At 35.3% G+C, this 16,555-nt stretch overlaps 1 protein-coding gene across 1 annotated transcript in view; it reads right to left on the reverse strand.

The window, feature by feature from the left end:
• The window catches only part of LOC101581887 (vomeronasal type-2 receptor 116-like), a 21,302-nt gene extending 5,589 nt beyond the window's left edge, over window positions 1–15,713 (reverse strand). Inside the window, exons 1-3 of the mRNA XM_012517782.1 lie at window positions 15,375–15,713; window positions 14,200–15,006; window positions 13,258–13,485 (exon numbers count right to left, since the gene is read on the reverse strand). Of these exons, the coding sequence (XP_012373236.1) occupies window positions 13,258–13,485; window positions 14,200–15,006; window positions 15,375–15,713 (1,374 nt within the window). The remainder of the gene's footprint in view (window positions 1–13,257; window positions 13,486–14,199; window positions 15,007–15,374) is intronic.
• Window positions 15,714–16,555: the final 842 nt, after the last annotated feature.

Genomic DNA, 16,555 nt, shown 5'->3' on the forward strand with positions numbered 1-16,555 from the left:
TCTTCTCTTCTCTTCTCTTCTCTTCTCTTCTCTGTTTCTTAAGTGGCTAAGAAAAACTCCAGCCACAAAATATTAATCCCATCCCCCAAACATAGAACTGACTTCAAATAATCCTGGAGTACTTGTTCATTCTTTCTTTGCTACTCATTTTGCCCTTTCCCAAACATTGTGTGACTATCCTTTGTCATCTATCCTTGCTTATTCTTCATTTCCATTTACCTTTTCAAAAATGTATATTTCATACAGTGTCTCACTATTCAGCTTGCACTCTTAGTGATCCTACTATTTTCAGCCTTCAAAGTGCTTGGATTATAGGCATGCTTCAACATACCAGAGTATGTCTGTCCGGAAGTAAGATCTGTGCAGCAAGTGGTACAACGGATTAAACCTTGGTCCCTGAGCTTGGCTAAACAGGCGCTTAGTATGCTGAGCTATCTCACCAGCCCTTCCACTTATTTTTGTTCTGTACACTATCTTCCCTAAATTTCCCAGTCCCACACTCATACAGAGAAAGGCAAAACACTCTACCAAGGGGAAAAACAGCTGGCATACACACTCCAAGTTTAGCTAGCACTGTTTCATTGCTATACAATTTTCTCTTATGAACTAAATACAAATCAATAGTTTTCAGTTTGTCAGTTTCTAAATTGTGCTTGATGGTGTGAAGGCTAAGTTTACTACTTTAAATAAGACATCCTGTCTGTTGTAATCAGTTGTTCTCCCTTCTGGAATGATTCTGGGATGTTCGGAGATAATATCCTCACACAGTCCAGTAACAGAGAACTGAGAATGAAGCAAAACCAATGCTAATATCACATGTGCAACCAACGGGAAAGCTAGGATAGACACAAACAAAGAACTTTCTCCACACAGGACACATCCCTGAAGAACCCTTTTTCTAGAGAGAGCTTGCTACTAGATATATGGTCACCTAATATAAAATTCCACAATGATCATTACACAAAACAAAATAAAAATATTTTGAAACATAAATGACAAGGTGAAAAATCAAAATGTAATCTCAGAATTCCATAGATTTCAGAGATTATATCATCTGTAGAGAGGAAAAAACCCCTAAATCTCTGTGCATATAGAGGAAATCAGGTTTGCAATAGTCTTGCTTGTTTATTTTTTATTTTTTGTGTTTTAGGGAGGGGTCTACAGGGTGTTCAGGGTCTCATTACTAGATCAGACTCATAATGATTGACCTGCTTACAGCTTGCCAAGAGCTGAGATTCCAGGTGTGTGCAACCATGTCCACTTTAGTTTTGCATGTTAAAAACGGATATGACATCTATAATGAAGGCATTGCTCATCATATGTAGAGAAGACATAGATAAAAAATAGAGGAAAATGGGAATGAACCCTATAGGAAGACATAGAATACATAGAATAAGTTTGAAGAGATATCTAGGATATTAAAAACTCCAATAAAACCTGGCAAACAAGATAAAGTTTTAGATCTGGAAGACAAGAATTTGGCTAATTATTATAAAAATAAAGATTCCTTAAAATTAACAGAGAGAAGAAAATAATTCAATAACTTAATACAATTCAAAGAAAACCATATAAGATTGATAGGTAGCAATGAAAAAAAATTGAAGTGAAAAGTTATGACATAGATAAATAGAAGAAAATGTCCAAAGCATGGGAAAAGAATCTGATAAAAATATAAGTGAAGCATAGATAACTGTTATTAACCATAACCAAAAACATCTGCACCCACAAATACAATAAATAAGATCCCATAAATTCAAAACAAAAAGACATCTTTAGGAGAAAAGAAACGAATCAACTTAAATAAAAACCCCTTAAGATCATGGCCAAATTCTCAATACAAGTACTCAGCTCAAGAAAATTTTGAAGGGAGGAATAACATGTTCCTTTAGAAAGCAACTTTCAAACCAGATTGATGTATCCTTCCAAACTGTCTTTCAGAATAAACAGATAAATAAGATATTTCCACGACAACGAACACCTGATGAAATTCATGACTACTGATTCAACGCTATAAAGAGTACTGAAAGTATTGTAGAAAGAGATTCAGATGAGTATATTCCATGAACAACAGCAGAAAGAATATATCAGGCAGGGCAATAGAAAAAGTAAAGTGAAAATGCAGAGAACCAACAGAAGAAAAATAATATGAAAAGGAGATGCCAATACATATCTATTATAACCGTTTATATAAATGGCTTATACTTTCCCTCTAGAAAAGTTGGATTGGGAGAATGGTTCACAAAATAAGCTCCAAAACTATTGTGTGTAAGTGCAACATATTTAAACCAAAAAGAACATCACAGATAGAAAGATAAAGTGTAATAAAATTACTGTATGGAACAGGATTCTGCTCCTGGCAGGGGTAGCTATTCTGTTTTAGAAAATATAGACTTCAAACTAAGAATGCTTAAAAAGCACTGCTTACTTGTTAATGGAAATACCTAAGAGGAAGAGATCACTATCATAGACCAGTCCTAGCCCAGGCCCGGTGAGTGTGTGGAAGAACTTCCAGCTACCCTGCGCCAGCGGGAACTATTACTGGTCCCAGCCCAGGCACAGCATGGGTGAGACCCTCGTGCACCACCTTGGAATGCCCCGCAACACTCCGCAGCACCTCCCCCGCCCAGCCCACCCAGAAGGAATTACTGCCTCTTTCGGGGAACCCCCCAGTCCCAGTCCTAGCCCAGGGCGGGTGAGTGTGTGGGAGAGCTGCCTCCTTCCCGTACTCCACCTTGTCACCTCCAGGCTCAGCTCAGGCCTGGCATACAGGCCTGGGGTGTAACCCTGCAGCTGCAATCCCTGCAGAAAGTGTAGAGGATAGAACTACCCAGTTAGTCCAGGAGCAGAAAATCGTGCCAGAGGGGGACAACAAGTTCACCACCAAGGGCAGTAGCAGGAAGGAGCTGAGCACAGCAGCCAGACCCTAGCCAGCACAGCTAGATAAATCCAACCTTTGTAGATCTGCACCTGAACTTCAGTACTTGCTAAGGATAAAACTACAACGAAGATCTACAACAAAGCTCAGAAGACAGTGCTACACAAAAGGATGAGAAGGAACAAAACGCAACCTCACAACACAACCCCCCCACCCCCCGTAAAAAGTGCAGAGGACAACAGCACAGAACAAAGTGGGAATCACACAGCTCAAAGCAATGAATCAACGGTCTCTGAAATTAAAAAAAAAAACCTGCAGAAAGGTATAGAGGAACTCAGATTGGAAATACAAAAGAGATCCCTGAATTAATAACATCTGCAGTAAAGAATCAAATGCAGAAACATATGGAGGAAATCCAATGCCCACTCAGAACAAGTGAGGAGGACACTAACTTGGCTCAAATGCATGAATTAATAGTGTCGATAGTAAATAAGCAACAGCAGAAAAATATAGTGGAACACAGAGTGTAATTCTTTTCTGAAATAAAAAAAGAATTCACAGAACTCATAGCATTTGAAGTAAAGAAGCAACTACAGAAACATAGGGAGGAAACCCAATCTGAAAAAAAAACCTCTGCAGTAAAATAATTTATAACTGCTTCTAAAGAAGACATTGAGAAAAAAATAGAGGAGATTAGAAAAATGACGGGTTCCTTGAATGAGCAACACAGGAAAGAAATAGATCGCATGAAGCAGAATCAAAGACATATAGAGGAAATTAAAATTTCAGTCAAAGGCTTGAAAAACCGTTTAAGTGAATTTAAATTCAGAGTTTCAGATCTTGAAGATGCTGGTGTAGCTAGCGAAAAGGTAAAAAGGGGTCTCTTAAAAACAAAAGGAGACAGGAAAGAATAATCCATCACCTGCAAGATGATGCAATGATGAACAATTTGAGACTAACAGGCATCAATGAGAAAGAAGGAGTCAAAACAGATGACATTAAAAAAGATATAGGCAGAAGTATTAAAAGAAAACTTCCCAAATATGAGAAAACAATCTGAAATGCAGTTAACTGAAGTATACAGAACGCCAAGAAACCTCAACTCAATGAAAAACACACCAAATATATAATAGTCAAGATCCCAGAAATTCAGCACAAGAATAATCTACTGAAAGCCGCTAGAGAAAAGAAGCAGATCAGATTCAAAGGAAAACCCATCAGAATTACAACCGACTTCTCTTCACAAACCATGAAGGCAAGAAGAGCATGAAGCAGAGTACTTTAAGTCCTCTCTGAAAAAAATTCCAGCCCAGAATTCTATACCCTGCAAAACTGTCTTTGACGTTTGATGTAGAAGTGAAATACTTTCAAGAGAAAAAACAGCTAAAGAATTTCATGATGACAAAGCCAACACTACGCAGGCTACTGAAAGATGTTCTACAGAGGTACCAAAATGACCTGAACTCCATGAATGAGATCAGAAACAACCAACTAAATATAGCAAGCAATTAAAGACAGGAGAAAAAGGTGTAAATGACAACAGGTAAATAACATGTCAACCAAAATTCAATACATCTCAATTCTAACCATCAATGTAAATGCACTCAATTCATCAATTAAGAAAAAGAGACTGGCACAGTGGATTAGGAAATAAAATCCAACAATATACTGTATACAAGAAACACATTTAGCTCATGAAGACATAAATAGGCTGAAAGTCAAAGGATGGAATACAATACTATATGACCCAGCACCTTAGAAAAATGCAGGGGTAGAAATCCTATTCTCAGATAGTCTCAACTTTAAACCAAAACAATCAAGAGAAATAAAGAAGGCCACTATATACTAGTTAGGGGAGAAATTCAAGAGGAAGAGATAACACTCATAAATATGTATGAACCAAACACGGGAGAACCCAACTATATAAAGCAAATCTTAATGGACATGAAAAATCTAATATCCAATATCACAATTTTAACAGGAGACCTTAACACCCCTTATCTCCAAAAGATAGGTCAACCAGACAAAAACTTAGCAAAGAAATAAGAGAACTGAACCAGAGCTTGAAAGAAATGGACTTGGTGGAAATATATGGAGTGTTCCAGACAAACACAGCTGAATATACATTTTTCTCAGCTGCACATGTGCCATTTTCTAAAATAGACCACATGCTGGTCCATAGGTCATGCTTAAGTATATGCAAGAAAACAGAAATTATCCCATGCACATTGTTTGACCACTGTGCAATGAAACTGGAAATAAGTGACAAAAGAAACCTTAAAAAAACATAAATTCATGGAAATTAAATAACACCATACTTAGCAACCAATGGGTCATAGATGAAATTAAAAAAGAAGTTCAATATATCTACAATTCAATGAAAATTCACGCACAACTTATCGGAATTTATGGGATACGATGAAAGCAGTTCTCAGAGGGAAATTCATAGCTGTGAACACACACATTAGGAAAACAGGACTGGAACAAATAAATACACTAATGCTGCACGTTCACCAACTAGAAAAGGAAGAACAAACCAAACCCAGAGCCCAAAGTTGGGAAAAAATCATAAAGATTAGAGCAGAAATTAATTCAATTGAGATGAAGAAAACAATTGAAAGAATTAAAAAAGCAAAAAGCTGGTTCTTTGAAAGATTAAATAAAATTGATAAGCCCCTAGCTATCCTCATCAAACAGAGGAAAGAAAAAATTCAAATACAAGCAATAAGGAATGAAAAGGGTATAATTATCACAGACTCAGTGGAAATTCAGAAGATTAAAAATAGCTACTTTGAGAATCTTTACTCTCACAGAATAGAAGACATAGAAGAAATGCATAGATTCCTAAAAAGGTACAAATTACCACATCTGAATCGACAAGATATAATCAGTCTCAATAGCCCAATAACAGTCAATGAAATACGAGATGAAATTAAAAATCTACTGGGAAAGAAAAGTTCAGGTCCGGATGTATTCACAGCTGAATTCTACAAGACATTTACAGAAGATGTAGTCCCTATACTCCTCGAATTCTTCCATGAAATTAAAAAGGAAGCAAACCTCACAAAATCATTCCTGGAGGCAAATATGATACTGATACCAAATCCAGGGAAAGATGCAATTAAGAAAGCGAACTACAGGCCGATCTCCCTCATGAACATAGATGCCAAAATCCTCAATAAAATCCTAGCAAATAGAATACAGCAAATCATCAAGAAGATCATACACCATGACAAGGTAGGATTTATCCCAGGGATGCAAGTATGTTTCAATATTCGAAAATCTATCAATGTAATACACTATATCAATAGAGCGAAAACTGAAAACCACATGATCATCTCCATTGATGCAGAAAATGCTTTTGAGAAAGTCCAACACTCATTCATGTTCAAAGTCCTACAGATAATTGGAATAGATGACATCTACTTCAATCTGGTAAAAGCCATTTATGAAAACCCAATGACAAACATAGTCCTAAATGGGGAAGAACTGAAATCTTTTACTGTTAGATCTGGTACAAGACAAGAATGCCCTCTATCAACACTCCTATTCAATATAGTTCTGGAATCATTAGCTACAGCTATTAGACAAGAGAAAGAAATAAAAGGAATAAGAATAGGCGAGGAAGAAGTTAAAATATCTTTATTTGCAGATGACATTATACTTTACTTGGAAGACCAAAAAAACTCCACCAAGAAACTACTAGAAATAATACAGAAATTCAGTAACTTAGTAGGTTATAAAGTCAATATCCAAAAGTCAATAGCATTCCTCTACACAGACAACAAACACACTGAGAGGGACGTTATAGAAACAAATCCTACTACAATAGCACCAAGGGAAATGAAATACCATAGAATTCATCTAAATAGAGAAGTCAACAATCTTTTCAAGGAACATTGCAATACTCTGCAAAAAGAGATCATAGAGGATTTCAGAAAATGGAAAGATATTCCATGCTCCTGGATAGGAAGAACCAATATTTTGAAGATGGCCACACTCCCAGAATTGCTGTACAGATTTAATGCAATCGCTATGAGACTACCACCGACATACCTCCTAGACATAGAGAAATCATTTCTATAATTTATGTGGAACCAGAAAAGACGTAGAATAGCAAAAGTAATCCTGGGCAATAAAGACAATGCAGGAGGCATTACAATTCCTTACCTCAATTTATACTACAAGGCTACTGAAATAAAATCAGCATGCTACTGGCAACAAAACAGAACTGAGGATCAATGGAATAGATTAGGAGAGGCTGAAGCCCGTATAAACACTCTCAGCCTCCTTATCTTTTGCAAAGAGTCCAAACATACTCAAGGAAAGATAGCCTCTTCAACAAATGGTGCTGAGAAAACTGACTCTCTACATGTTGAAAACTCATACTTGACCCAGGTCTATCACCATGCACTAAACTAAAGTCAAAATGGGTTAAAGATCTAAGCATTAAAGCAGAGACACTAAATCTCCTGGAAGAGAAAGTGGGAGGAACTCTTGAAGACATAGGAGTAGGCAAATATTTCATTGACAGAAATCAAATGACAAGGGAAATAGGTGAAAGAATTAACACCTGGTATCTGCCCTTACCTAGAACTTTTTTTCACGTTCAAAGAAATTAACAACAAAGTGAAAATCTAACCCACAAATTTGGAAAAAATCATGACAAATAAGTACTCAGACAAAGGTCTGCTCTGTAGAATCTATAAAGTGCTAAAAAACAGAAGGGCCTCAAAATTTAAAGACCCAATCCAGAACTGGGCATCCGAGATGAACACATACTTCTCAGAGGAAGAAATCAAAGAAGCGAAAAAAATATATGAAAAAATGCTCCACATCACTAGCCATCCGAGAAATGCAAATTAAAACAACTTTGAGATATCATCTGACCCCAGAAAGGATGGCTATCATAAAGAAATCACCCAACAACAAATGTTGGAGAGGCTGTGGGGAAAAAGGAACCCTTGTGCACTGCTGATGGCAAGCTAGACTGGTGCAACCGTTGTGGAAATCAGTATGGAGATTCCTTAGAAAAGATGGTCTGGAAAACCCATTTCAACCAGCTATTCCTCTACTGGGAATTTTCCCAGTGTATCTGAAAATATCATATCATAGTGATATATGTGTGCCTATGTTTATAGCCGTACAATTTGTGATAGCCAAATCTTGGAAACAACCAAGATGCCCATCACCTGAGGAATGTTTGAAAAAGATGTGGTATTTTTACACAATGGAGTATTATTCAGCTATAGAGAATGATAAACTCGAAGCCTTTTTATTAAAGTGGATGCCACTTGAACTTATACTCATAAGTGAAATAAACCAGGCACACATGTTTAAATATTGTATAGTCTCCCTAGTATAAGAACTCAAAAGAAGAAATAGAAATAGAAAATTATAATACAAGTTAATGGAAAGCAGGATCTCAACGACTTAACTAATCAAGAGAGGGAAAGGAGAAGAGCTAGGAAAGATGAAAAAGTCAAGTCATACAGTTATATGTAGAAGATGGGCAAGGAAATGATCCTGAGAATCTTTAGAAGATTTTTTAATCTAGCAGTAAATTGGAACGATTCTCACCTTGACTAAGTTTATATACTTATACCTATGAACTAAGCAACTGCACTGCAGATGGTAATTTGTAATAGTAGTTTCATGCTTGGAGTTCCTGTCATTCTGGTCTTCTGAATATGGGCTGCTTGTCATTTCATGACAGTTGCTGCAATGATGTCTCTCAGGTAGATGATTATTCAAGAAGGAGGGTGTGGTGAATGTAATCAAGATATAGGAAAACGAACAATGTGGGACTGTCTTGCTTCAGGGTTGTGTATGGTGAGATTTATGCACTTATGTGTAAGCATAAGAAGTATATAACTATGCCTATTTTCAAAATATATTCTAATTTTTATTTTTTTTATCATATTCTGTAGGGACTTCAAGTTCAACATATCAATACTCGATGAAAAATACCTGTTCTATATTATGCCTAAGATGTTTGATACACAGACAGATAGTGAGGATAAGCATAACAGCCTAAGTTGCATGGTAATAACAATAAGCTTATCTTCTGGATGGTTAACAACCTAAGTTTGCAGACCAAAATTAGAGAAAAAGGAGGGCTGCAAGGAAAGCCAACATTTTAGCCCCAGCCTTCGAAGGTCAATTAAGACTCAGGACATATGAGAACTTTTACTGTAACATCATGTAACTCTGTAGTGTCCCATATTTTCTGATCAAGGCGATGATGGGGCCAAAGAGGAAAGTGATCGATGATGTAGAGTGTGCCTAGGGAGTCACTTTGAGAGGAAACATTCTCTCAGGCTTTCACAGAGAGCACATTGGCCAAGCTATGGCCGTGACTCATTCACATGGCTGACACTTACAAAGGTTCTACAATCTTAAGTACATGATCTCAGGGTAAATCATGAGGGCATTTCACTGACCTTATCAGATCCAAAAGCTACAGGTCTTGTTTCATAGGTCCTGCTTTACCTTGGTCTTAACCATCCAGCAGAAAAGCATAAAAATGAAATATAAGAAGTAATGCCATGCTTTTATGTTGAGCTGTTGGGTACTCAGGTCAACAATTTCTGACATTGCCAGTCAAGCGCATGACCCAATACTATCATGGGCTACTGGACTCTTTTGGAATATTTTACTAAGTTTACACACCTATAATATTCAAATAACGGAACTTAACAAAGAAAAGAAATACAGATAAATCTCCATTTTGTATCTCTGTATTCAAAGTGGTTAGAATAGATATATAGTTACATTCTCTTAATGAACAGAGCGATTTGTTCTAATGGTGTTTGTAAATAGGATATCATATCTGCATCTTGTACAGTAATTAACTACTAGGAAGAATATATGCAATGTGTTAATTATTGAAACTGTCCTACCAATTTGGTTTGAAACTGTCTCATTGTTATTTATCAATAAAATTATCGGAAAGAAAAAGAAAAAAATAAAAAATACAAAATAAATAAAAGAGATGACCATCATAAATTTGTATGCAGCAAATACAGGAGCACCAAAATATATAAGACAATCTGATAAAGGTTCTACAATCTGAGGTACAGGATCTCAGGACAAATCCTGAGGGCATTTCACTGACCTTCTCAGACCAAAAAGCTACAACTCTTGTTGCATAGGTCCTGCTTTACCTTGGTCTTAACCATCCAGCAGAAAAGTATGAAGACGAAATTATAAGAAATAAAACCATGCTGTTAAGTTGAGCTGTGGGGGACTCAGGTCAATAATTTCTGACATTGCCAGTTAAACAGAAGACCCAATGCTATTATGGGCTACTGGACTCTTTTAGAATATTTTGCTGAGTTTACACACCTATAATATTCAATAACAGAACTTAGAAAAAATGGGGTATACAGATGAATGTCCATTTTGTATCTGTGTATTCAAAGTGGTTGGGATAGATATATAGTTACATTCTGTTAATGAATAGAATGATTTGTTCTAGTGGTGTTTGTAAATAGGATCACAAGTCCGCATCTTGTACAGCAATTAACCACTAAGAAGAATATATGAAGTGTATTATTTGTTGAAAAATAAAAAAAATAAAATAAAAAAGACAATATTAGACAGGATAAATATAAAAGCAACAACATAAATGTAACATGTGACTTAGTATCTCATGGACATCAAGTTATCAACTAGCGAGAAATATTAGCAAAGGAACAGCAGAACTAAACCAAATCTGTGAACAAACTGATATTGTGCGCTCTTATAGATCATGCAAATGAGGAATATCAGAATACATATTTTCATCACCTGCACAGGGGACATGCTATAAAACAGACCACACGTGCTAAATCATAGAATATTAAATAAATACAATTCATTGAAATTATCCCATGCATGTTAACTGACCATACTGCAAGCAAATTGGAAATTAATGACAAAAGAATTCATAAAATTCCATAAACCCATAGAAATTAATTAACACCCACCAGAACAACCACGAGATCACAGATGAAATTAAAGAAGAAATGAAACTGTATATAAAATAAAAACAAATGCAAATACAGAGTAGAATTTTGTGAAGCACAATGAAAGCAGTTCTCAGAGGCAAATTTATAATAGTGAATTCTCACATCAGTAAAACAGAACAATTAAAAATTAAGAATCTAATGCTGCACCCCAAGCTTCTAAAAAAGGAAGAACAAGTTAAACCCAAAGTACAAAGAAGGACAGAGGGAATTATGGAAATCAGAGTAGAATTTATTACAATGGAGACAAAGAAAACAATGCAATGAATTAATGAATTCATATGTTTTGAAACAATAAATGAAATTGGTTCAATTCTAGTCAGCATCGTGAAAAAATAGAAAAGACGGGTCTGGGGAGATGGCTCAGTGGAATAAGTGCTTCCCTAGCAAGTGCAAGGGCCTGAGTTCAATCCCTGGTTTCAGAAAAATAAAATAGAAAAGTAAACTCAAATTCAGGCAATGAAGAATGAAAAGAGTGACATCGGTGCTAAGGAGAGGTCTCAGTGGAATAAGAGCTTGCCTGGCAAACACAAGGGCCTGAGTTCAATTCCTGGTTCCGAAAAAAAAAAAGAGGGACAACAGTACAGATCCTGTGGAAATAGAGATCATCAATACCTACTTTGAAAATCATTCCTGGCATAAAATGGAAAGCAGAGAGGAAATTAACAGAATCCTAAATGAATTACCTTATGAATTACAAAAGATTAGTCAGGAAGATAAAATTGTTTGGAATAACCCAATATTAATTAATTGTATCAAAAATAATTAAAAACACACCAACAAAGAAAGCCCCAAGTCCTGATGGATTCATTACTGAATTCTACAAATAATTAACAGATCATCTAAGGTGAATACTCCTCCAAGTCTAACGCAAATGAAATGAAAATTTTTCTAACTCAGTTTTGGAGACAAATATTACCTTGACACAAGAAGTAGAAAAAGACTCAACCAGAAAGAGGAACTACAGGCCAATACAAAAATCCTCAATAAAATAGTAGCAAACAGAATACAGCAAATTGTCAAAGATTATATGCTATCACCAAGTGAGATTCATCCCAGGAATGCAAAGGCGTTTCAGCATGTGTAAATCAATAAATATAGTACATACACCATGTTTACAGTTCCAATATAAAAACACAATCTTCGCAATTGATGGAAATAAAGATTTTAATATAGTTCAACCCACATTAATGTTAAAAAACCCTAGAGAAAATTGGGATTCATGGTCTATACCTGAGCCAAATAAAAGCCATTTAGGACTACCAAGAGCCAATATTGTCCTAAAATGATACATACTGAAAACTCTAAAGTCAGTAAAAAGATAAGGATGTCCATTGTCACCACTTCTATTCCAGAGTTGGTTTTAGAAACATTACAATAACAATCAGAAAAGAGGAACAAACAAAAGGAATAAATATAGGAAATATAGAAGGTAAATTATCATTAGTCAAGGTCTTGTGATACACTCCACAGAGTACCCTAAAACTCCACACAAAGACTTATGCATTTAACAACCCAATTCAATAGCACAGTTGGATCTAATGTCAAAATTCAGAAATCAATAGCATTGCTGTACATGAATATCAAATTCAGTGAGAGACCAAGTATGGAAACTACGCCATTCACAGTAGCATGCTTAAAATTGAAATAGAGAGGTATCAAACTAACAACAACAACAACAACAAAAAAAAAATATATATATATATATATATATATATATATATATATATACTTTGGAAATTACAGTACTCTGTGAAAGTATAATGAAAATGATATAAGAAAATAGAAATATATCCCCTATTCATGATTATGAAGAACCAACATCATGTAAATGGCTATAATCTCAAAATTGCTATAGAGATTGAATGCAATTCCTGTAATATAATAGCATTAGCATAACTCTCTGATGTTAGAAAACATTTGGATAATGCATTTGGAAACAGAAGTGATGTAGGATACCATTAAAGGGCATATGTATACATGTATATTTAATAATATAAATATAAGGATACAGATCTATCTAGAGAGACATAGAAATACATCTTGTGTGTTCATATAAGACATAATAATTAAGATTATTCTATTACTCATTTTTATTAGATCATCGAAATGAATGGTTTATATTTATATTACTTGATCAATTTTTCATGCATATATCAAGAGAATATGAGAAACTACTTTGGATAACAATATTAATTATATTAATCATTTTTGTATTGTGTGTAGTTTTTATCTCTTTAAAATAAAAAAAATATTAATGTTTAATTTTTCAATTTCTATACATGATTATTGCATGAGTAAAATTTTGGGGGACAATATATGAAAATATTCAGTTTCCTTTGGTTAAGAGTAGAGTGATTGGGAACAAAATACCTTGGTAACTCCTGTGGCCCACTCTATGATATCCTCCGATAAAGTCATTTTCTGACCATGTGAAGTATGAGAGGAAAATGTGCCTAGTTTGGCCATAAGTCTAAGGCCTTCTGGAAAATTCCAAAAATTGAGAATATTATACTGTGAGTCCAGTTTTCTTCTGTCATCTATGTTCACTGTGTCCCCAGCACGGTTATTAAATTGGACATTCTTCAGAAAACGATGCAGCTGAAAGAGACACATCATTTTAGGTGTACAGATCTCCAAGCGAAAGACAGAAAATATGGGTGGAAGAAAGTTTCTAAGAGTGTTTGTTTCTATACACTTAAAACAACTTTAACACTGAGATCTATTAAACTGTAAAACATGAATCACTGAGGACTACATTATCACCATGTTCCAGAAAGATCAGTTTCAGCAGAAACATATGCTTTTCAAGCCCATTTAAGTAAGACAAACAGTTGGGTTAGGGCAAAGCATCAACTGCAGAATCAGCTTCTAAAACACACAAAGTTCATTTTTTATCTGCCTATTCCAACACTATTTACCATAAAGTGAGTTCATCAGTATCCAAAGAGTCTGAAGAATTAAACAAAATTTAATTATTTGCAATGTCAAGTTTAACCCTACTTACTGTTATAAGTAAGTATAGGTTTTCTGGATGTCTTTTAGGAAAATTATAAAACACCTTTACATGGCTAAGGAATTGATATCCAATTTGCAGAAGCAACAAGCAAGCCTTCTCTTTCCTCTTCCTGGCCAGTAGCTCCTTCATTGAAGATCATCTCAACAGAGGTAAAAAATTTCCTCCTTAATATTACCTATGATACACATTGTCTCAGATTTTATAGAAATGATGCTAACATTCTTGGATGAAATTCATGGGAAAACTTGAGAGAGATACTGAGATAAAACTGCCTGCCATGCAAGAGAAGACATTACCTGCCAGGGGAAAAACATCATCAGTTTTGCATTTCTCCTTGGATGTGCTAGCACTCCTTCAAAAACCATCTCATGGAGAGCATGGGCTACAGCGTACACGGCGTTGTATATGTTGTAGCTCCTATCACTCATAACTGTGTCAAAACGATTCGGAGGCAACCAAGCCAGAGAAGCATTAGGGATACAGTTCTTCAAGGTACAGTCAGACTCAGAGAATGAGCAATCAAAATTCTTGAACCAATACATAAAGAGGTAAGTGTCTTCTGGGTATTTGAAAGGGGTAGCTGCCTGGACAAAAGATTTGAACCCTGAAATCTCTTCATGGTGGTGTGCAAAAACCAGAAGCCCATGGAATGGGTCCAGGATAAACTCTCTTCCAGTGAGATCAGCATGCCATCGTGAGTTTGAAACCCAGATTTTCCATGTCACTAAATTTTGTGCAATGTTGTAGTTTACGTCATTTGCACTATCAGTATCATAGTAAATGACCACCACATTGGCAGATATTGTATCCGCAGTCAGGATATCATGTTTCTTCATGGCTGACATATATGACACAGCCACCGTTGACAACATTTTCACAAAGGCTACACAGATTCTGTTTGTGTCCATCTCAGCTCTTATATCTGCGAGAAACTGAAGACCCTTATGGCCTTCTGTGATAAGCAGGCCCACCCAGGTCCAGTGGAAATGAACCATCAGGGAAACCATGGCAAGGGGCAGATAAGTATCCTTTGGGGCCACCTGATGGAGAGAAGGATACTGGCCATTGTCAGTCAGTGTAGGGTCAAATGAGCCAAAGGTAACCTTAAACAGAAAACAAATGTTAATACACTGAAGTATTGATTAATATTATAATCCTGAAATATGTAACTGAACAATTTCCATGAGTTACACAATTATACACATATTGTTTCCTCTTTATAAACACCTCAGGCATCAAGGGATTTTTAAACAATGAATGAATACTTTCAATCATCTTGGATATATAGTTTGTATCTTCATTTTTGGTTAAAAAAAATTGAAGAGAAAAAATCCTGTGCAATTCACTAAGTGTGCGCTGACTCTGGTACATTACACACTGGGAGAAATGCTCATCCCTGCCCTATTTTTAACTCTTTATACTGCGGGAAGTTAAAGTAGCAATATTGTACTTCTTGTTCTTTCACCCTCACCTGTGGAAATTTGTAGAGTTCCATCAGTGGTCCAATCTGAGCTGAGGTTCCCCATGACAATTCTGTCAGTACTGCTGCACACTTGCTTTCTGTCCTGCACATGTAATTAGGGGTCTTATGTTGACCTGTGAGCAAAATGAATGAATTCTCCAGTATCCTCCAATGAGTGTAAAGGAAACTGTGGAACTCATATCCCAGAGAAATGTTAGGTAAAAGATGAGGATTCCTGTTGATCTCTTCTATGGCAAAAATGAAGGCCAGGTAGTTCTGGTAGTTGTTGGGTGTGAGCCTGAACAGGGAGCACAGAAATTTTAGGGGAAGGGCCCAAACAATCGTCATATTCCAATCTATTCTAGCACCAATTAAGGACTGAATGACTATGTTCTTTCCACACCCTATATAATTCAAACCCAAGTATTACTATGATGATGTTAGGAGACTGAATTTTTAAAATGTAATTAGATTTAGATGAATCATGGGAGTGTATTTCTCATGGAGGAGATACTGGTCTTACAAAATTCTCAGAATAGTTCCTTCATCTTTTGCATCATTTACTATACAGTTAATATGACTTTCCTATATATGTACAGAATAAATTTTAAGTACAGAATTATATTACATAGATGTTTATGAAATGTGATATTTTAAAATATCCTGTTTGGAAGAATCAAATAGTATATGTATTGATGTATATATAGTATCAATATTAACAAGCATCCATTTATAGTTAAATGCTTTATTTTAGGAAAAGATGTTTCCTTAATATTATTATTAAATGTGTCTCAAACAATATTTCTATCCACATTCGTGAATGTGAAGAAATAACAGGTTGTTTGAAGCATTATTCCACTTAATTTAACTTAATTTAATTATTAGGTAATATACATTATAGCAGTGCATAATATTACATTTAAGAAAATACATAGTTTTATTTGATAAATAAAGATAAAATTAAAGATACATTGAAATTCTAAGTCAAAACTTAGAGTTTACTTAAAGATTATTTTGCTGAGTTTACACACCTACGCTATTTATTTATTTATTTATTTATTTTTCTTTTCAAAGTTTTATTGATAAACACATAGCAATGAGACAGTTTCAAATCAAATCGAAAGTACAGTTTCAACAAATAATACACTGCATACATTCTTCTCAGTGGTTAATTTGTTGTACAAGATGCA

Source organism: Octodon degus, unplaced genomic scaffold (assembly GCF_000260255.1).
Source record: "Octodon degus isolate 3935 unplaced genomic scaffold, OctDeg1.0 scaffold00214, whole genome shotgun sequence".
NCBI classification, from domain to species: domain Eukaryota; kingdom Metazoa; phylum Chordata; class Mammalia; order Rodentia; family Octodontidae; genus Octodon; species Octodon degus.